Consider the following 21,753-nt stretch of genomic DNA (forward strand, 5'->3'; position numbering starts at 1 on the left):
GGAGATCTTATAGAGGTATACAAAATTATGAGGGGTATAGACAGGGTGAATGCATACAAGCTTTTTCCCCTCAGGTTGGGTGAGACGAGAACTAGAGGTCATAGGTTTAGGGTGAAGGGTGAAATATTTAAGGGGAACCTGAGGGGGAACTCAGATTCCTCTGGGTGCACTGGTTTCCTCCCACATTCCAAAGACGTACGTTCCAAAGTTGTGGGCATGCTATGTTGGCGCCAGAAGCATGGCAACACTTGTGGTCTGTCCCCAGAACACTCTACGCAAACAGATGCATTTCACTGTATGTTTTGATGTCCATGTGACAAATAAAGATATCTTACTCAGAGGATGGTGCGAGTGTGGAACGAGCTGCCAGCAGAAGAGGTGGATGTGGGTTCAATTGTAACATTTAAGAGAAGTTCAGATAGGTACATGAATGAGAGAGTTATGGAGAGCTATGGTCTGGGTGCAGGTAGATGGGACTCAGCAGAAAACCATGCTGGCATGGACTAGATGGGCTCAAGGGCTTGTTTTTGTGCTGTAGTGCTCTATGACTCTATGTCAGTGATAATAAACCTGGTTCTGATATATCCCATATCCTTTGAAATTAACAACAGACAATGTTGGAAGCACAGGGGTTGGGGGGAGGGGGTTTGGTGGGAACAGGTGTTGGTGTCGCAAAATCCCGGGATAAATTAGATATGGAGATGGGCTGGTGATTTGAGGACAAGCTGCATGTGAACGGGGACAGACATGGGGATGTGGATGGGGATGGGGGAATGTACCAGAGGTAATAGAGACCGAGGATTTCCTGAGATCATGATAACGGAAGGATGGAGAGATAGGGAGTGAGAGAAGGACAATTAAGGAGGGAGAGTGAGTGAATGGGGGAAGATCATTGTCAGACATGGAATGGCACTGGCATGGAGATACTCAATAGTTCTGGGTCTTGATTTAGCTTCAGATATAGGATTGGGACCTTATTCTTCTCACTTTCTTACAGACCAAGGGCATAGCTATGGGTACTCACATGGGCCCCAGCTATGCCTGCCTCTTTGTTGGCTACATTGAACAGTCTCTGTTCCAAGCCTACTCCGGCCCCATTCCTCAACTCTTTCTCCATTCTATAGATGACTGTATTGGTGCCACCTCTTGCACCTGTGCGGAACTCGACATTTTCATAAATTTTGCCACAAGTTTTCACCCCGCTCTCCAATTCTCTAGGACTATCTCTGACATCTCTCTCTCCTTCCTCTATCTTTCCACCTCCAACTCAGGATATTCCTTATCCACCAACATCTTCTACAAACCCACTGATGCTCACAGCTACCTCGATTACAGCTCCTCCTAACCTGTCTCTTGCAAGGATGTGATCCCTTTTATTCAATTTCTCCACCTCCGCCGCATCTGCTCCTGCAATGAGGCTTTCAACTCCAGGACATCTGAGATGTCCAACTTCTTTTCTAACCGTGGCTTCCCTCCGATTGTGGTTGAGAGAGCTCGCACCCGTATCTCTGCCATTTCCCTCACCTCTGCTCTCACTCCCATCCCTCCCAGACCCAACAGGGATAGGGACCCCTTGTCCTCACATTTCATCCCACCAGCCTAAGTATCCAACACATCATGCTCTGCCACTTCTGCCATCTCCAACGGGACCCCACTACCAAGCATATCTTCCCCTCCCCACTCCTTTCTGCCTTTCACAGGGACCGCTTTCTCCACAACTCCCTAGTTCACTTCTCCACCACCACCCCCCCCCCCATCCTGCTCCCACCTTGGGAACTTTCCACTGCTCCCGCCAAAGGTGCAACACCTGCCCCTACACCACCTCCATCCAGGGACCCAGTCCTTTCAGGTGAGACAGAGATTCACCTGCGCCTCCCTTAATATCATCTACTGCATTCGGTGCTCCAAGTGTGGCCTCCTCTGCATTGTTGAGACCAAATGCAGACTCGGTGACTGTTTGGCAGAAAACCTACGCTCTGTCCATAACCGCAGTCTGCATCTCCCCATTGCCAATCACTTCAACTCCCCCTCCCACACTATCACTGATGTCAGTCCTTGGCCTCCTCCACTGCCAGAAGAATTCAAGAGCAAACTGGAGGAACAGCAGCTCATTTTCTGTCTTGGAACCTTGCAGCCTGACGGCAAGAACATTGAATTCTCCCACTTTAAGTGATTCCCCCCCCTCCACCCCCCACCGTGCCTCTTCTTTTCTTCCCTTTCCCAGCCTCTCTCCCTTTTTTCTACTCTCCTTTTCTTTTTTTTCTCTCCTTACCTTTGACCCATCCCCCACTGGATTTGCTCTCCCTTCCCCCCCCGCACCTGCCCATCACTATCTCTTACCTGCAACTACCTATCACCACCTTGTGCCCACACCACTTGCCTTCTTTTGTCCACCTATCACTGCTCTGCTTTTCCCTCCTATAAATTGGGCTTCCCCTTTTCCTATCTTCAGTCCTGAAGAAGGGTCCTGACCTGAAACGTTGACTGCCTGTTTTTCTCCATGGATGCTGCCTGGCCTGAGTTCCTCCAGCATCATGGTGTTTTTCACCTGGATCAAACACAGTGGCTCTGAACCTTGGAGAAGACAGAATGTGAATGGGACAGTTTCTTACCTCCAGGCAGTTAAGTGGTGGACACCCAGCAGAACAAACCTTTCTTCCATTGACGCATCGACACTGGTCACAACCATCTGTCCATTCGTACCCTGGCTGCAAGAGAATCAAAATTCTGTTGCTCCCCATCATAACTGAAACATGGCAATAATTCAGAGACAAAACCGGTGGAGCACAGACTAATTGGGAAGGGTGGAGGGGTAGAGTGAAGGGTGGGTGTTAGGAGAGATGAGGAGATGATGGGGAGAGTGGAATGAGGAAAATGATCATGGTAGGGGGATTCAATTTACTTGTTTAAACTTCATGATGGCATTGACCGAAATGAATTGTCGGTCTTTCCCTGTGGCTTCTACAATTCATTGATCCAGAATGGAGAAACGGAGATGCAGCGTTAAGTTACAAAAAGCATGGTGACTGCACAGAAGCATACTCTTGAAATTCTAGCCATTTTTAAAGTGTAATGTTGGCAATTATTTACAGCCCCTTCTACTGAAGAATCTGGGGCAATGACTTTAACTTTATACATCTGTATAGAATCACAGAACATATAGAGTCACAGAGTCATACAGCACAGAAACAGGCCCTTCAGTCCATCACATCCATGCTGACCATTGTACTTATCTATACTAATCCCATTTACCCACCTTTGGTCCATAGCCTTCCATGCCTTGGCAATTGTCTAGATGCTTCTTCAATATTATACAAGTAAAGGGGATGTTCAGCCAACCATGGTCGTAGCAGTCAGAAAAGAGCTCCCAGCCTAATACAATCTTCCAGCACTTCCTGCATACCCTGATAGGTCATTCTCTTCAGTAAACATCTAGGTACCATTTCAATATGTTGAGATCTTCTGCTTGTCCCACCCTTTCAGGCATTAAGTTCCAGACCCATACCACTCTGGATGAAACAATGTTTTGTTATCTATCATCTCTCTCTTCTCCCCCCTCCCAACAGGCAGAAGATACAAAACCCTGAAAGTACGTACCACCATGCTCAAGAGCAGCTTTATCCGGCTGCTATAAGGCTATTGAACGGACCTCTTTATGATAAGATAGACTCTTGACCTCACAATCTACCTTGTCACGGCCTTATTGTCTTCCTGAACTGCACTTTCTCTGTAACAGTAACACTTGTAACAACAGGTGTTGCATTTTGGAAGGACAAATCAAGGTAGGGCATACACAGTAAATGGTAGGGCACTGAGGAGTGCGGAGCGACAAAGGGATCTGTGAGTTCAGATACATAATTCCCTGAAAGTGGCGTCACAGGTAGACAGGGTTGTAAAGAAGGCTTTTGGCATCCTGGCATTCATAAATCAAAGTATTGAGTACAGGAGTTGGGATGTTATGGTGAGGTTGTATAAGACATTGGTGAGGCCAAATTTGGAGTATTGCGTGCAGTCCTGGTCACCTAACTATAGGAAGGATATCAGTAAGATTGAAATAGTGCAGAGGAGATTTACTAGAACATTGCTGGGTCTTCAGGAGTTGAGTTACAGGGAAAGATTGAACAGGTTAGGACTTTATTCTTTGGAGCGCAGAAGAATGAGGGGAGATTTGATAGAGGTTTACAAGATTATGAGAGGTATAGACAGAGTTAATGCGAGTAGGCTCTTTCCACCTAGATTAGGAGAGATAAGTACGAGAGGACATGGCTTTAGGGTGAAAGGGGAAAGGTTTAGGGGGAACATTAGGGGGAACTTCTTCACTCGGAGTGGTGGGAGTATGGAACGGGCTGCCATCTGATGTAGTAAATGTGGGCTCACTCTTGAGTTTTAAGAATAAATTGGATAGATACATGGACAGGAGTGGTCTGGAGGGTTATGGACTGGGTGCAGGTAAATGGGACTAGCGGGATAACATTTTGGCACAGACTAGAAGGGCCGAATGGTCTGTTTTTCTGTGCTGTAGTGTTCTATGATTCTATGGTTCTACTTCTGCATTCTGTTATTGCTTTTCCTTTGCACTACCTCAATGCACTGTTGTGATGAAATGTATGGATGGCATGCTAAACAAAGCTTTTCACTGTACCTCGGTACATGTGACAATAATAAACCAATTTAGCATCTATCAAATCAAATTAGCAATAATGATGTAAAGGGTGAATTTTTGGACTGAATAGGAGGTGGATTTCTTGATCAGCGTGCTTTTGGACTGCCCAGAGAACAGGCTATTTTAGATCTGAAGGCAGAGGTCCAGAATGAAGCCTGGAATCTAAGGAGGTCATGGTGGATCGAGAGAGCACAGGGGACTCAGCAGTTGGCTGACAATCATGATCTCTGCTGGTTCTTCATTTATGGCGCAAATACTCAAGGCCCCACCTCACTGACAGCCAAGAAAGGGGGTGAACGTTAGAAACAGAGGCTTCCTAATCATCTAGCTTCCCACTAATTTTTGCAATACTGTATGCCCTCTCTTTTGTCAGCCATGGTTGCCTCATCGTCCCTTTAGAATGCTTCTTTGGAATGAACTGATCCCGTGTCTTCTGAATTATTCCCAGAGACTCCTGCCATTGCTGATCTACCGTCATCCCTGCTGGGGTCCGCTTCCACTCAACTTTGGCCAGCTCCTGTCTCATGCCTCTGTAGTTCTGACTGCTACAACTGGAGAAAAAAATGGACGTTCTCTAACAAGTGGCTCCCTAGAGATCATGCTGCCCTTTGACAGTAAATGTTTTTGGTGAGATTTGGAAAACTTGAAAGGTTATCAAAGGATACAGATCAGTTGCAGATATGGGCAGAGAACTGGCAGATGGAGTTTAATCTGAGCAAGTGTGAGGTGTTGCACTTTGGGAGGTCAAATGTAAGTAGAAATTATACAGTAAATGACAGGACCCTCAACAGAAAGATATACAGAGAGATCTTGGAATGAATGTCCATACCTCCCTGAAAATGGTGCACAAGTAGATAGGGTGATAGAGATGGCATATGGCATGCTTGCCTTCATTGGTTGGGGCACTGAGTTTAAGACTCAGGAAGTCATATTGCAGCTGTATGAAACGTTGATTAGGCCACACTTGGAGTATTGTGTGCAGTTCTGATCATCCCATTACAGGAAGGATGCTGCCTGAATTAGAGGGCAGGTGTTACAAGGAGAGGTTGGACAAACATGGGTTGTTTTCTCTGGAGCAGCGGAGGCTGAGGGAAGACCTGATAGAAGTTTATAAAATTCTGAGAGGCAGAGATTGGGTAGAAAGTCAGAATCTTATTCCCAAGATGGAAATGTCAAATACTCAAGGACATCCATTTAAGGTGAGAGGGGGAAAGATTAAAGGAGATGTATGGGGCAAGCATTTTCCCCCCACACACAGAGAGCAGTGGGTGCCTGGAACGGGCTGCCAGGGGTGGTAGTGGCATCAGATACAATAGTGTGGTTTTCGAGGCTTTTAGATAGACACATGAAGGGAATGAAGGGATATGGATCATGTGCAGGAGAAGAGATTTTGTTTAATTTGGTATTGTGTTCAGCACAGACACCGTAGGCCAAAGGGTCTGTTCCTGTGCTGTACTGTTCTATGTTCAACATGGATCATTTCCCTTAACTGAAGAGCAATCTCTTCACAAAGGCATGCATCTATGTTGAAATTCACCACTGCCTTCAATATGCCAGAAATTGTGATCAAATTTGAAGATCAAGACCTCAGATGGCACTAAACTCGTGGTCTACTGGGTAGAGGGCATCCCTGCCCTCTGATGGGTCATCTAAATCTCAGAAGTATGTAGTAGGCACCCCAGGGCGCTGGTAAATACCTCCAAGGCAGCCTCCACAAAGTCCTCCAAGTTCACTGGAAGAATAAGGGAACATTAATGTTCTCTCTTCAGACCGACTTCCCAGCAGTAAAGCTCTAGTTACACTCAGTTGCCTACGTAGGCCAGACGACATCATTTGTATGTCAGAATTCAGACTCCCAAAACCAACTCTTTTTTTTGGAGGGGCCATTGTTGGAGTGGTTCAATGTTAGAGTGGGGGACTGAGGCTTTAGCTCAAGAGGGTTCAGCGAGAAGAGGCTGAGTAAGTACCTCGGTGAAGGGAGTACGAGCAGCTCTACAAATAAAAAAGGTTTTAGTAAGAAGGCAGAGGTAACAACGGGTAAGGTCTTTATTTTGTTGTCTGTAAATCCTTAGTCCTTGATTCAGTGTAGGCAGGATGGCAGTTAGGGCAGTGGAATGCTCCTCCTGTAAAATGTGGGATGTCAGGGAACCTCACCGTCTCCCTGATGACTACATCTGCAGGAAGTGCACCCAGCTGCAGCTCCTGACAGACCAGGTCAAGGAACTGGAGCTGGAATTGGATGTACTCAGGACCATCCAGGAAGCTGGAAACCTCACAGGTGGGACTTTTACTGAGGTGGCCACACCCAGGATACAGGCTTCAGATAGATGCTTGACCACCAGGAGAAATAAGGGAGTACGCAGTCAGTGCAGGGTTCCCCTGTGGCCATACCCCTCAGCAACAAGTCTACCCCTTTGGATACTGCTGGGGGGATGACCTATCAGGGCACAGCAGCAGCAGCAAGGTCAGTGGGACTGTGGCTGGCTCTGCGGCTCAGCAGGGAGGAGTAAAGTCAGGCAGAGCAATAGTGATAGCAGATTCTATAGTTAGGGGGACAGACAGGAGATTCTGTGGCCACGACAAAGACACCAGGGTGGTGTGTTGCCTCCCAGGTGCTAGAGTCAGGGAGGTCTCAGAGAGGCTGCAGAATATTCTCAAGGGGGAGGGTGAGCAGCCAGAGGTTGTGGTGCATATTGGCACCAATGACATAGGTAAAAAGGGAGAAGAAGTCCTGCGCAGTGAGTATAGGGAGTTAGGAAAGAGGCTGAAGAGCAAGACCTCCAAGGTAGTAATCTCTGTATTACTCCTGGTGCCACCTATTAGGGCAGGAATAAGATGATAGAACAGATGAATGAGTGGCTTGAGGTACTGGTGCAGGGGGCAGGGTTTCAGGTTCTTGGATCATTGGAACCTCTTCTGGGGCAGGGGTGACCTTTACAAGAAGGATGGGTTGCACCTCAACTGGAGGGGAACAAATATCCTGGCCAGGAAGTTTGCTAGTGGTACTTGGGAGAGTTTAAACTTGTTTGGCAGGGGGGTGGGACCCAGGGCACTGGGTCAGAAAGTGGAGGGATTGAGAGGATGGTAGATGTCAGGGCCAGTAAACACAGGCAGGAGCAAAGTCACAGACATGATGGGATGGACAGTTTGAAGTGTGTGTATTTGAATGCTAGGAGTATTATGGGTAAGGATGATGAACTTAGAGCATGGATCAGTACATGGAACTATGAATGGGCTGCCATCTGATGTGGTAAATGCAGGCTCGCTCTTAACTTTTAAGAGTAAATTGGATAGATACATGGACGAGAGAGGTCTGGAGGGGTATGGGCTGGGGGCAGGTAAATGGGACTAGCAGAATAATGTTTCGGCACAGACTAGAAGGGCCGAATGGCCTGTTTTCTGTGCCGTAGTTTTCTATGGTTCTATGGTTCTATGATGTTGTGGCCAGAACAGAGACTTGGTTGAGAGGGACAGGAATGGGTGCTTAATATTCCAGGGTTTCGATGTTTTAGAAAAGATAGAGAGGGAGGTAAAGGGGAGTGGGGGGGGGGGGAGATGCACTACTCATCAGGGACAATATCACAGTTGCACTCAGAGCAGATATAATGGAGGGCTTGTCCACTGAGTCTATATGGGTAGAACTCAAAAATAAGAAAGGTGTAATCACTCTGAGGGGATTATACTACAGACCCCCCAACAGCCACCATGACAGAGGAATAGATATGCAGGTAGATCAGGGAAAGGTGTAAAACTAATAGGGTTGTTGTTGTGGGGGACACCAACTTCCCTAATATAAACTGGGACCTCCTTAGTGTATGAGGTTTAGATGGGCAGAATTTGTTAGGTGCATCCAGGAGGGTTTCTTAAATCAGTATGTGGATAGTCCAATGAGAGGAGGGGCCGAAATGGACCTGGTGTTGGGTAACGAGCTTGGCCAGGTGACCGACCTTTCAGTTGGAGAACAGTTAGGGAACAGTGACCACAACTCCTTAAGTTTTAAGATAGCTATAGATAAGGATAAGTATGGACCTTGCGGGAGAGTATTAAATTGGATCCAGGCAAATTATGGGAGCATTAGGCAGGAACTAGGGAGAATTAATCGGGAACAGCTGTTTTTGGGCAAGTCCACATCTGACATGTGGAGGGTGCTTAAAGACCAACTACACAGAGTACAGGACAGGTATGTTCCAGTAAGAAGGAAGGACAAGGATGGCAGGGTAAGAGAACTTTGGATGTCGAGAGAGGTGGTGAATTTAATGAAGAAGGAAAAGGAAAAGTACGTAAAGCTTGGGAAGCTAGGATCAAACAGAGCATTTGAGGATTATAAAGAAGCCAAAAAGGAACTCAAGAAGGGAATTAGGAAAGCCAAGAGGAGCCATGAAAAGTCCTTGGCCAGTATGATTAAAGAGAATCCCAAGGCATTCTTTACATACATCAAGAGCGAGAGGATAACAAAGGAGAGGGTAGGGCCACAAGGATAAAGGAGAGAACGTGTGCTTGGAAGTGGAGGATATGAGTGAGGTCCTTAATGAGTATTTTGCATCAGTATTTACCAAGGAGAAGGATGTGGAGGATGCTAATATGCTGAGGCATTTCGAGATAGAGGAGGAGGTAGTGTTGAGTCTCTTAAAGAGCATTAAGATGGATAAGTCCCCGGGTTATTGAGAGAGGCAAGAGGTGAGATTGCTGGGGCCTTGACCAATATCTTCGTGTCCTCTCTAATCACAGGCAAGGTCCCGGAGGACTGGCGAGGAGCTAATGTTGTTCCACTATTCAAGAAGGGCAACAGGGAAAATCCTGGTAACTATAGACCGGTGAGTCTCACATCAGTGATAGGGAAGTTACTGGAGAGGATTCTTAGGGATAGGATTCTTAGGGATAGGATTTATGTGCATTTGGAAAACCATAGCCTAATTAGGAACAGTCAGCATAGCTTTGTGCAGGACAAGTCGTGTCTTACTAACTTGATTGAGTTTTTGACGAGGTGACTAGGGTGATTGCTGAAGGTAGAGCTGTGGATGTTGTCTACATGGATTTTAGTAAGGCATTTAACAAGGTCTCTCATGGGAGGCTCACCCAGAAGATTAAGATGCATGGGATCCATGGTGAATTGGCTGTTTGGATTCAGAATTGCCTTGCCCGTAGAAGACAGAGGGCAGTGGTCGATGGGACTTATTCCAGCTGGAGGTCTGTGACTAGTGGTGTTCCTCAGGGATCCGTACTGGGACCTCTGCTGTTTGTGATGTATTTAAGTGACTGGATGAAAATGTACATGGGTAGGTTAGTAAGTTTGCAGATGATACGAAGATGGATGGTGTTGTGGATAGTGTAGAAGGCTGGCAAAGGATACAGCAGGGTATAGATCAGTTGCAGATGTGGACGGAGAAATGGCAGATGGAGTTCAACCTGGCCAAATGTGAAGCGTTGCACCTTGGGAGATCAAATGTAAAGAGACAATACACTGTTACTGGCAAGAACCTTAACAGTGTTGATGAGCAGAGGTGTCGTGGGATCCAAGTTCACAGCTCTCTGAAAGTAGCTATACAGGTTGATAGGGTGGTAAAGAAGGCATATGGCATGCCTTCCTTTGTTAGTCGAGGCACTGAGTTCAAGTTTCAGGAAGTTATGCTGCAGCTTTTTAAAACTTTGGTAAGGCTGCATCTGGAGTATTGCATTCAGTTCTGGTCACCCCATTATAGGAAGGATGTCGAGGCTTTGGAGCAGGTGCAGAAGATGTTTACTAAGATGCTGCCTGGATTAGAGGGCATGTGCTATGAGCTTAGGTTGGACAAACTTGGGTTCTCCTCTCTGGAGTGGCAGAGACTGAGGGGAGATCTGATAGAGGTTTATTAGATGACGAGAGGCATAGACAGACAGCCAGTATATTTTCCCTAGGGTTGAAACGTCTAACACCAGAGCGCAGGCATTAAGGTGATAGAGGGTAAGTTCAAAGGAGATGTATGGGGCAAGTTTTGTTTTACACAGAGAGTAGTGGATGCCTGGAATGCTCTGCATGGTGTGGTGGTGGAGACAGATACAAAAGGGGCATTCAAGAAGCTCTTAGATAGGCACATGAATGTGAGGGAAATGGTAGGATATGGACATTTTGTAGGCAGAAGGGATTAGTTTAGTTGGGCATTTTATTACTAGTGTAATTGGCTCAGCACAACATTGTGGGCAGAAGGGCCTGTTTCTGTGCTGTACTGTTCTATGTATTCCAGCCTCTGTCATGAGAAGACATAAGCAGGTGGGGGTGGACAGAAGAAAGATTCAAAGCCTTCCTTGAAAAATGTGATATTGCTGTTGACTTCTGGGAATCTCTGGCCTGTGACACCTCAAAGTGGAGAATGAGCATTTGGGATGGTATTGAGAAGCTCAAGCTCATGGATAACCCTGCATAGACAGTGGAAGGTGCACACCACTTCACAGATTATCCACCTGTCCAAACCATCAGGCACCTCCTGTCCCATTTGTGGGAGAGTCTGTGTGTCCTGCATTGGCCTCATTCGTCACTAGAACCACAAAACCAGAGTGGAAGCAAATCACCCTTGATCTTGAGGGATTGCTGAAGAGAAAGTTAAGGGAAATCCAAAAGCATTTCATAAGTACATGAAGGCCAGAGGGTAACCATGAAAGAGTAAAAAGGACCTTTAGGGACTGGAAGTAGGAACCAGTGTGTGAAACCAGAGAACGTAGGTGAGGTTTTAAATGAATACTTCTCATTGTAGCTTTACAATTCAGGGAGGGGAACAGTGAAATTCTGGAATAAGCTACCATAAGCTACCATTTTATAAAGGAAGATGTCTTAATAGACTTACATGTGAATAAATCCCCAGGGCTTGTTGAGATGCATCCCAGGCTGCTATGGGAGGCAAGAAAGAAGAGTGCTGGGGTCTGGCTAGAGATTTTTAAATATTGGCTGGCCACTGGCGAGGTGTCAGATGACTGGAGGACAGCAAGATTGGGCTATTTATTCAAAAAGGGCAGCAGGTATAAGCAAGTAATTACAGCACAGTGAGTCTTATGTCAGTGGTAAGGTAGTATTGGAAAATGTTCTGAGTGCGGGATCAGCCTATACTTGAAAAGGCAAAGATTGATCAAAGACAGCTAGCATGGTTTTGTGACCAACATGATTGATTTTTTTTGAAGCAGTAACTGTTCTGAAGAGTACTGTGTAATTGACTTGCTGTACATGGACTTCAGTACGGTCTTCGACAAGGTCCCAAATGGGAAACTAATTTTTTTAGACAATTTCTACCGCCTGTCTCTAGGGTTACTCTCTTCCTTATAATAATTGCAGAAGTCCATCCCTTAAGTATGCTTGCTAGTTCTGGAGGTTATCCACTCTGGAAGGAAGAATAGAAAATATTTATTGTTTAACCCTTGTTATACAGAGAGATCTGGGTATCCTCACAAGCGAAACACAAAGTTAGAATGCAGGTACAGCAAGTAATTAGAAAGACAAATAGAAAGCTGCCTTTTATTGAAACAGAGTATGAAAGGAAGTTTTGCTACAACTGTACAAGACATTGATGAGACAACACCTTTTCATACTTTTTTTCAGGTGCTGGGAATTGTTGGGAAGAGCCATCCAATACCCTGAAATATTTAAATTCCGATTCCATGCAACTATGTTTCTCAGATGTCCATCAAAGTCGATGATCTCTAATGGTGCCACTTCTCTGTTTTGTTACAAATGTTTCATATATTCAGCTACAAGACCATAAATGGGTGGGGATGGTTGTAGCTTGGGAAGGGGTCCTGATCTTTGGGCACTCACCGGGTAGGTGGCATCACCAACGATGCACTCACAGTAAGCTGCAGTCACACAGTAACCCGAGGTGTTTCTGTATCTTCCTGCTTCACACACACAGTCTTTCCCAGCTGAACTGCAACTTGTCACGGTCACTGAATGAACATCACGGCACGATCGCTCGCAGGAATGAGAATCCACTGGCCCTCCGTTCCAAATCTCACCCTCAGGACAGTCTGAGGAATGCACAATTCACACCAATATCATATCACAGACAACAAACCCAACAACATTATCAAGTTACTTTAGAATAAATAAAGTTGTTCCAAATTCTGCATCAAAGCCTAAAACTAATTCACTCAGCTCCAACAAAATAAAAATAAAACAATAAGTGAAAATCCCTCTGAACTGCTGAGAATGGAACAACAGAGTGTGGAGGTGAGAGTGGGGATATCGCAGATGGGAGTAACTGAAGCTGTCCCCATGCTGGAGAGGTTACTAAGAACAGGTGTTCACATAAATGGACAAGGCACGGGGTATGGGCCAGTATGGGAAGTTGAATCACATTTTAAACACTTTAAGGTCAAGTTCGCTTGCAAGCTCATCCTTACCTTTACAGTCTGATTCGGAACAATGGAAAACTCCTTTCTGACATACACTGCAAAAAAGAATTCTCAAATAGTAAATTCAAGACAACACCTCATACAAATGTGGCCTCCTGCCTGTTTTGACTATCAATATACTTTTTCAAGAAATACTCCTGGATGGATCTAACAAGTGCATAAATGATATAACTGTGGAGAATCCAGTGTTGACAATAGTGCCTTTGTATCATGATTTTTTTTACTGTTTGAGCACCGGGGGGGGGGACAGGTGCAGCTGGACAAGGTCAGTTACTGCAATGGGTATGGGGTGGGGCAGGTTCTCCTAAGCGCCACTGTGACTTGTTGGAAAAGTTCTGGCTATTTTCTCTAAAGCCATGAGTTTAACCATACTCACCACACACTGCACCGATGGTGGATCACTGCTCCTGGTGGGTAATCATCGTGTGAAATGTTACCAAACCATGGCATTGGTGAGCTTGGTACGGAACAATGACAATCTTCAGGAGACACACAAAACTCACCCTGCAGAAGCTGGATAACAACGATTAATGTTAGAGGTACACTTGGGGAAGGTTTATATTGAAATGCAGATGAGAATTCTATAATTCTGGAGAATATCCATGGGCAAAGAGACGTAATGGCCCAGATACCTTGGATTAGATGGACCTTGGAGTTCACACACATAGTTCCCTGAGTGTGGAGTCACAGGTAGAGAGGGTGGTAAATAAGGCTTTTGGCACGCTGGCCTTCGTCAGTCAGGGCACTGAGTATAAAAGTTGGGAGGTCACACTGTGGTTGTACAAGACACTGGTTTGGCACTTGGAGTATTGTGTTCAGTTTTAGTTCCCCTGCTATAGGAAAGATGTTAATAAACTGGAAAGAGTGCAGAAAAGATTTACAAGGATGTTACCAGGACTTATGGGACTGAATCATTGGGAGAGGTTGGACAGGCGAGGACATTTTTCTTGGAGCACATGAGCCTGAGATGATCTTAAAGAGGTGTCTAAAATCACGACGGGTATAGATAGGATGAATGCACTTGGTCTTTTCCCATGGTTGAGGAATCAAGAACTAGAGGACATAGTTTTAAGGTGAGGGGGAAAGATTTAATAGGAACTTGAGGGGCAACATTTTTTTTACACATAAAGGGTAGTATGTACGTGAAATAAGCTGCCGGAGGAAGTGGTTGAGGCAGGTACAATAACAACTTTTAAAAGACAGTGGACAAGTATATGGATAATAAAGGTTTAGAAGGTTATGGGCCAAACGCTGGCAAGGATGTTTGGCCCATAACCTGGTAAGTGTGTCCAAGATGGATATGTTGACAGGCCGACTAGCGGGAATGCAATATTAGATCTAGTTTTAGGTAATGAACCGGGACAGGTGTCAGGTCTATTGGTGGGTGAGCATTTGGAGGACAGTGACCATCGCTCCATAACCTTTAGAATTGTCATGGACAGGGATAGGAGCAAAGAGGACGAGAAGATATTTAATCGGGGAAAGGCACATTATAAGGCTATAAGGCGAGAACTCGGGAGTGTAAATTGGGATGACATTTTTGAAGGGAAATGTACTGTGGAGATGTGGTCAATGTTCAGGGATCTTTTGCAGGATGTTAGGTATATATTTGTCCCTGTGAGGCAGAGAAGGAATGGCAGGGTGAAGGAGCCGTGGGTGACGAGAGAGGTGGAACAACTAGTTAGGAAGAAGGAGGCAGCATAAATAAAGTGTGAGCAGCAAGGATCAGGCAGAGCTTGTGAGGAATATAGAGTAGCAAGGAAGGAACTTAAGAAAGGGCTGAGAGGAGCGAGAAGGGGACATGAAAAGGCTTTGGCGAGTAGGGTTAAGGAGAATCCCAAGGCTTTTTTCTCTTACGTGAAGAGCAGAAGGATGGCTAGAGTAAAGGTAGGTCCAATTAAAGACAAAGGTGGGAGGATGTGCCTGGAAGCTGTGGAAGTGGGTGAGGTTCTCAATGAATACTTCTCTTCAGTATTCACCAAGGAGAGGGGTCTTGATAATGCTGAGGACAGTGTTGGGTAATGTTCTAGAGTATGTAGATAGTAAGAGAGAGGATGTGTTGGAGTTGTGAGAAAATATTAGGACAGATAAGTCCCCGGGGCCTGACGGAATATTCCCCAGGCTGCTTTGTGAGGTGAGGGAGGAGATTGCTGAACCGTTGGTTAGGATCTTTGAGTCCTCGTTGTCCACAGGGATGGTACCAGAGGATTGGAGGGTGGCGAATGTTGTCCCCTTATTCAAAAAAGGTAGTAGGGATAGTCCAGGGAATTACAGGCCGGTGAGCCTTACGTCTGTGGTGGGTAAGCTGTTAGAAAGGATTCTAAGAGATAGGATCTATGAGCATTTAGAGAATCATGGACTGATTAGGGACAGCCAGCATGGCTTGGTGAAGGGAAGATCTTACCTCACGAGCCTGATAGGGTTCCTTGAGGAGGTGACCAGGAAGATTGATGAGGGTAGTGCAGTGGATGTGGTCTACATGGATTTTAGTAAGGCGTTTGACAAAGTTCTGCATGGTAGGCTTCTTCAGAAGGTCAGAGGCCAAGGGATCCAGGGAGGCTTGGCAGTGTGGATTCAGAATTGGCTTACCTGTAGAAAGCAGAGGGTTGTGGTGGAGGGAGTGCATTCGGATTGAAGGGCTGTGACTAGTGGTGTCCCACAGGGATTGGTTCGGGGACCTCTACTTTTTGTGATATTTATTAATGACTTAGATGAGGGGGTGGAAGGCTGGGTTAGCAAGTTTGCAGATGACACAAAGATCGGTGGTGTTGTGGATAGTGTGGAGGGCTGTTGAAGTTTACAGAGGGATATTGATAGGATGCAGAGCTGGGCTGACAAGTGGCAGATGGAGTTCAATCCAGAGAAGTGTGAGGTGGTACACTTTGGAAGGACAAACTCCAAGGCAGAGTACAAGGTAAATGGCAGGATTCTGGGCAGTGTAGAGGAGCAGAGAGATCTGGGGGTTCATATCCACAGATCACTGAAAGTCGCCTCACAGGTAGATAGGGTAGTTAAGAAAGCTTATGGGATGTTAGCTTTCATAAATTGTGGGATTGAGTTTAAGAGCCACGAAGTGATGATGCAGCTTTAGAAAACTCTGGTTAGGCCACACTTAGAGTACTGTGTCCAGTTCTGGTCGCCGCATTATAGGAAGGATGCGGAGGCATTGGAAAGGGTGCAGAGGAAATTTGCCAGGATGCTGCCTGGATTAGAGAGTATGGATTATAAGGAGCTAGGGCTTTACTCATTGGAGAGGAGGAGGATGAGGGGAGACGTGATAGAGGTATACAAGATATTAAGAGGAATAGATAGAGTGGACAGCCAGCGCCTCTTTCCCAGGGCACCAATGCTCAATACAAGAGGATATGGCTTTAAAGTAATGGGTGGGAAGTTCAAGGGAGATGTCAGAGGGAGGTTTTTCACCCAGAGAGTGGTTGGTGCATGGAATGTGCTGCCTGGGGTGGTGGTGGAGGCTGATACGTTGGTCAAGTTGAAGAGATTGTTAGATAAGCATATGGAGGAATTTAAGATAGAGGGATATGTGGGAGGAAGGGGTTAGATAGTCTTAGGTGTGATTTGAGGGACGGCACAACATGGTGGGCCGAAGGGCCTTTATTGTGCTGTATTGTTCTATGGTTCTAAATGGGACTAGTTTGGATGGGGCATCTTGGTCAACATGGACAAGTTGGGCTGAAGGGCCTGTTTCCATGCTGCATGACTCGCGCCTCCACATGGAAACCTTTAAAAATGCTAAAGGAAGTTGATCTGATGGTTAAATGAAGCATTTAGATAACTTGGGTTCATAAAATATATTGAATAATAGAAAATACAAAAGTAAAAAGATCATGCTCAAATCACTGAATAGATCTCAGCTAGAGCATTGTAGACTTCTGGATACACAAGAAAATAGGAGAAAGAATAGACCACCTGGCTCCTCAACCCAGCACATCAGTCAATACGATCATGGCTGATCAGAGAGAAGATTGCTGCGCCTTATAATGTCTTGTACAACTGCAATAACACCCCAACTTCCATACTCAGAGCCTTGACTAACGGCCAATGTGCCAAAAACCTTCTTCACCACCCAGTCTACCTGTGATGCCAATTTCAGGGAACCATGTACATGTACTCTTAACTCCCTCTGTTCCACAACACTCCTCAGGGCCCTACTGTTCACTGTGGAAGTCTTATCCTGGTTTGACTTCCAAAACTCAACACCTCAAATCATTTGACTTAAACCCCATTTGCCCATTCCTTGGCCCACTTATCAAGGTGATCAATTAACCCGCTGTAATTCTTCATACACTTCTTCACTGTCGACAATACCACCTATTTTAATATAGACTGGAACCTGCTTACTGCCAAAGGTTTAGATGGGATGGAATTTGTTAAATCTGTCCAGGAGGGATTCCTGACGCAGTATGTTGACAGGCCGACTAGAGGGAATGCCATGTTAGATCTAGTTTTAGGAAATGAACTGGGATAGATGAAGGATCTATTGGTGGGTGAGCATTTGGGGGACAGTGACCATTGCTCCATAACCTTTAAAATTGTCATGGACAGGGACAGGTGCAGAGAGGACAAGAAGATATTTAATTGGGGAAGGGTGTACTATGAGGCTATAAGGAGAGAACTTGGGAGTGTAAATTGGGATGTCCTTTTTGAAGGGAAATGTACCATGGAGATGCGGTCAATGTTCAGGGATCTTTTGCAGGATGTTAGGTATATATTTGTCCCTGTGAGGCAGAGAAGGAATGGCAGGGTGAAGGAGCCGTGGGTGACGAGAGAGGTTGAACGACTAGTTAGGGAGAAGAAGGTAGCGTACATAAGGTAAAAGCAGCAAAGTTCAGACAGGGCCCGTGAGGAATATAGAGTAGCGAGGAAGGAACTTAAGAAAGGGCTGAGGAGAGCTAGAAGGGGACATGAAAAGGCGTTGGCTAGTAGGGTTAAGGAAAATCCCAAGGCCTTTTTCACCTACGTGAAGGGTAGGAGGATGGCTAGGGTAAAGGTAGGTCCGATTAAAGACAAAGGTGGGAGAATGTGCCTGGAGGCAGCGGAAGTGGGAGAAGTTCTCAATGAATACTTCTTTTCGGTATTCACCAAGGAGAGGGGTCTTGATGACGCGGAAGGGACTGCTGGTAAGGGTAATGTTCTCGAGGTTGTAGATATCAAGAGAGAGGATGTGTTGAAGTTGTTAAATAATATCAAGACGGATAAATCTCCGGGGCCTGACGGGATTTTCCCCAGGCTGCTTCGAGAGGCGAGGGAGGAGATTGCTGAACCACTGGTAAGGATCTTTGAGTCCTCGTTGTCCATGGGGATGGTGCCGGAGGATTGGAGGGTGCCAAATGTTGTCCCCTTGTTCAAAAAAGGTAGTAGGGATAGTCCAGGGAATTACAGACCGGTGAGCCTTACGTCTGTGGTGGGTAAGCTGTTAGAAAGGATTCTAAGGGATAGGATCTATGAACACCTGGAGAATAATGGACTGATTAGGGACAGGCAGTATGGATTTGTGAAGGGAAAATCTTGCCTCACAAGCCTGATAGAGTTCTTTGAGGAGGTGACGAGGAAGATTGATGAGGGTAGTGCGGTGGATGTGGTCTATATGGATTTTAGTAAGGCGTTTGATAAGGTACCTCATGGTAGGCTTCTTCAGAAGGTCAGAGGCCAAGGGATCCAGGGAAGCTTGGCTGTGTGGATTAGGAATTGGCTTGCCTGTAGAAAGCAGAGGGTTGTGGTGGAAGGAGTGCCCTCGGATTGGAGGGCAGTGACTAGTGGTGTCCCGCAGGGATCGGTTCTGGGACCTCTACTTTTTGTGATATTCATAGATGACTTAGATGAGAGGGTGGAGGGCTGGGTTAGTAAGTTTGCGGACGACACTAAGATCGGCGGTGTTGTGGATAGTGTGGAGGGCTGTCGGAACTTACAGAGGGATATTGATAGGATGCAGAGCTGGGCTGACAAGTGGCAGATGGAGTTCAATCCGGAGAAGTGTGAGGTGGTACACTTTGGAAGGACAAACTCCAGGGCAGAGTACAGGGTAAATGGCAAGGTACTTGGCGGTGTAGAGGAGCAGAGGGATCTGGGGGTTCATATTCACAGTTCACTGAAAGTTGCCTCACAGGTGGATAGAGCAGTTAAGAAGGCCTATGGAATGTGAGCTTTCATAAATCGTGGGATTGAGTTTAAGAGCCGCGAAGTGATGATGCAGCTTTACAAAACTCTAGTTAGATCACACTTAGAGTACTGTGTTCAGTTCTGGTCGCCGCATTATAGGAAGGATGTGGAGGCGTTGGAGAGGGTGCAGAGGAGATTTACCAGGATGCTGCCTGGCTTAGAGCGTATGGAATATGAGGAGAGGCTTAAGGTGCTAGGGCTTTATTCACTGGAAAGGAGGAGAATGAGAGGAGACATGATAGAGGTATATAAAATGTTGAGAGGAATTGATAGAGTAGACAGCCAGCGCCTCCTTCCCAGGGCACCAATGCTCAAGATGAGGGGGCATGGCTTTAAGGTTATGGGTGGGAGGTTCAGGGGAGATGTCGGGGGGGGAGGTTTTTCACCCAGAGAGTGGTTGGTGCATGGAATGCACTGCCTGGGGTGGTGGTGGAGGCAGATACATTGGACAGGTTCAAGAGTTTGTTGGATAGGCACATGGAGGAATGTGAGATAGGGGGATATGCGGGAGGAAAGGGTTAGATAGTGTGAGGGTGTTTTGATGGACGGCACAACATGGTGGGCCGAAGGGCCTGTTTTGTGCTGTATGGTTCTATGGTCATCTGCAAACTTACTAATCATGTCTTGTACATTCTCATCCAAATCATTGATATAGATGACAAATAGCAATGGGCCCAGCACCAACCTCTGGGCAACACCACTAGTCACAGGTCTCTAGTCTGAAAAACAACCTTCCACCATTACCCTTTACAGCCTACCATCAAGACAATTGTGTATCCAACTAGCTAGCTCCCCCCGGGCCAATGCAATCTAACTTTCCAGAGCAGCCTACCATGTGGAAACTTATCAAAGGCTTGGCTGAAATCCACATAGACTTAATCTGCCACCCGCCCTCATCAACTTTCTTGGGTACTTAGAACATAGAACATTACAGCAGAGTGCAGGCCCCTTGGCCTACAATGTTCTGCTGACATTTTATCTAAAATCCATCTAACCCTTCCCTCCCACATAGCCCTCCATTTCTCTGTCATTCATGTGTCTAAGAGTCTCTTAAATGTCCCTAATGTATCTGTCCCCATAACCTCTGCCGGCAGTGCGTTCCACACACCCACCACTCTCTGTGTAAAAAAACTTACGCCTGACCTCCCCCTTATATCTTCCTCCAATCACCTTAAAATTATGTCCCCTCGTGTTAGCCATTGTCACCCTGTGAAAAAGTCTCTGATTGGCCACTTGATCTATGCCTCTTATTATCTTGTACACCTCTATCAAGTCACCTCTCATCCTTCTTCTCTCCAAAGAGAAAAGCCCTAGCTCACTCAATCTATCCTCATAAGACATGCTCTCCAATCCAGGCAGCATCCTAGTAAATCTCCTCTGCACCCTCTCTAAAGCTTCCACACCCTTCCTATAATGAGGTGACCAGAACTGAACACAATACTCCAAGTGTGGTCTAACCAGAGTTCGAGGGAGCTGCAACATTACCTTGCGGCTCTTGAACTCAATAATCCAACTAATGAAGGCCAACACACCATACGCCTTTTTAACAACCCTATCGACCTGCACGGCAACCTTGGGGGATCTATGGACGTGGACCCCAAGATCCCTCTGTTCCTCCACACTGCTAAGGGTCCTGCCATTCTTAAGCCTCAGAGTTCCCTCTAGTAACTTACCCACCACAGATGTTAGGTTCCCGGTCTATAGAACATTGAACAGTACAGCACAGGAACAGGCCCTTTGGCCCACTATGTTGTGTTGAACTAATTAAATTATTAATCAAATCCCCAATTAAACTAATCCCTTCTGCCTACACAATATCCATATCCCTCCATTTCCTGCGCCTATCATATGCCTTCGGACCAGATAAGTTTTTCTTTATCTTTTTATTAGGGTTTTAAGTATAAGGCCTAGTTTTTAATAGGGTTGTAATTTATTAGGGTTAGTGTTTTTATTGGGGTGTAAAAGTTTTAAGTGGTAGAGTGGGGGCTGGACTGCACAGGCACGGCACGGGCAGTTTAAAAAGCCAACTGCCACATCCAGCGGGCAGTGCTGGAGTGGGCAGCTGAGTGAGAGGTAGCAGAGTGTTCTGGGCTTTGGCTCAAGGGGCTTCGGTGTAAAGAGGCGAGGAAAGGTAGGTGACTTGAGTTAAGGAAGAAGTATGAGTGTGGTATCCTGTACTCAGTGTCAGATGTGGGAGTTCCCGGAGTATCCCTGCCTCCGGGAGGGCTACGTCTGCGCCCGGTGTGTCGAGCTGCAGCTTCTGAGGGACCGTGTTAGGGAACTGGAGATGCTGCTCGATGAACTTCGTCTGGTCAGGGAGAGTGAGGAGGTGATAGAGAGGAGTTATAGGCAGGTGGTCACGCCGGGACCATAGGAATCAGGCAATTGGGTCACAGTCAGGAGGGCGAAGGGGAAGAGTCAGGTACTAGAGAGTACCCCTGTGGCTGTACCCCTTGACAATAAGTACTCCTGCTTGAGTACTGTTGGGGGAGACAGCCTACCTGGGGGAAGCAACAGTGGCAGTGTCTCTGGCACAG

The 21,753-nt window shown here is 46.2% G+C and overlaps 1 protein-coding gene across 1 annotated transcript in view; it reads right to left on the reverse strand.

Annotated features, from left to right (window-relative positions):
• sspo (SCO-spondin) overlaps positions 1-21,753 on the reverse strand; it is a 358,698-nt gene that overhangs the window by 16,621 nt on the left and 320,324 nt on the right. The window contains 3 exon segments of the mRNA XM_052023421.1: positions 2,613-2,718; positions 12,451-12,652; positions 13,543-13,552. Coding sequence (XP_051879381.1) covers positions 2,613-2,718; positions 12,451-12,652; positions 13,543-13,552 — 318 coding nt within the window.

This window comes from Pristis pectinata, chromosome 9, assembly GCF_009764475.1.
Source record: "Pristis pectinata isolate sPriPec2 chromosome 9, sPriPec2.1.pri, whole genome shotgun sequence".
NCBI lineage: Eukaryota > Metazoa > Chordata > Chondrichthyes > Rhinopristiformes > Pristidae > Pristis > Pristis pectinata.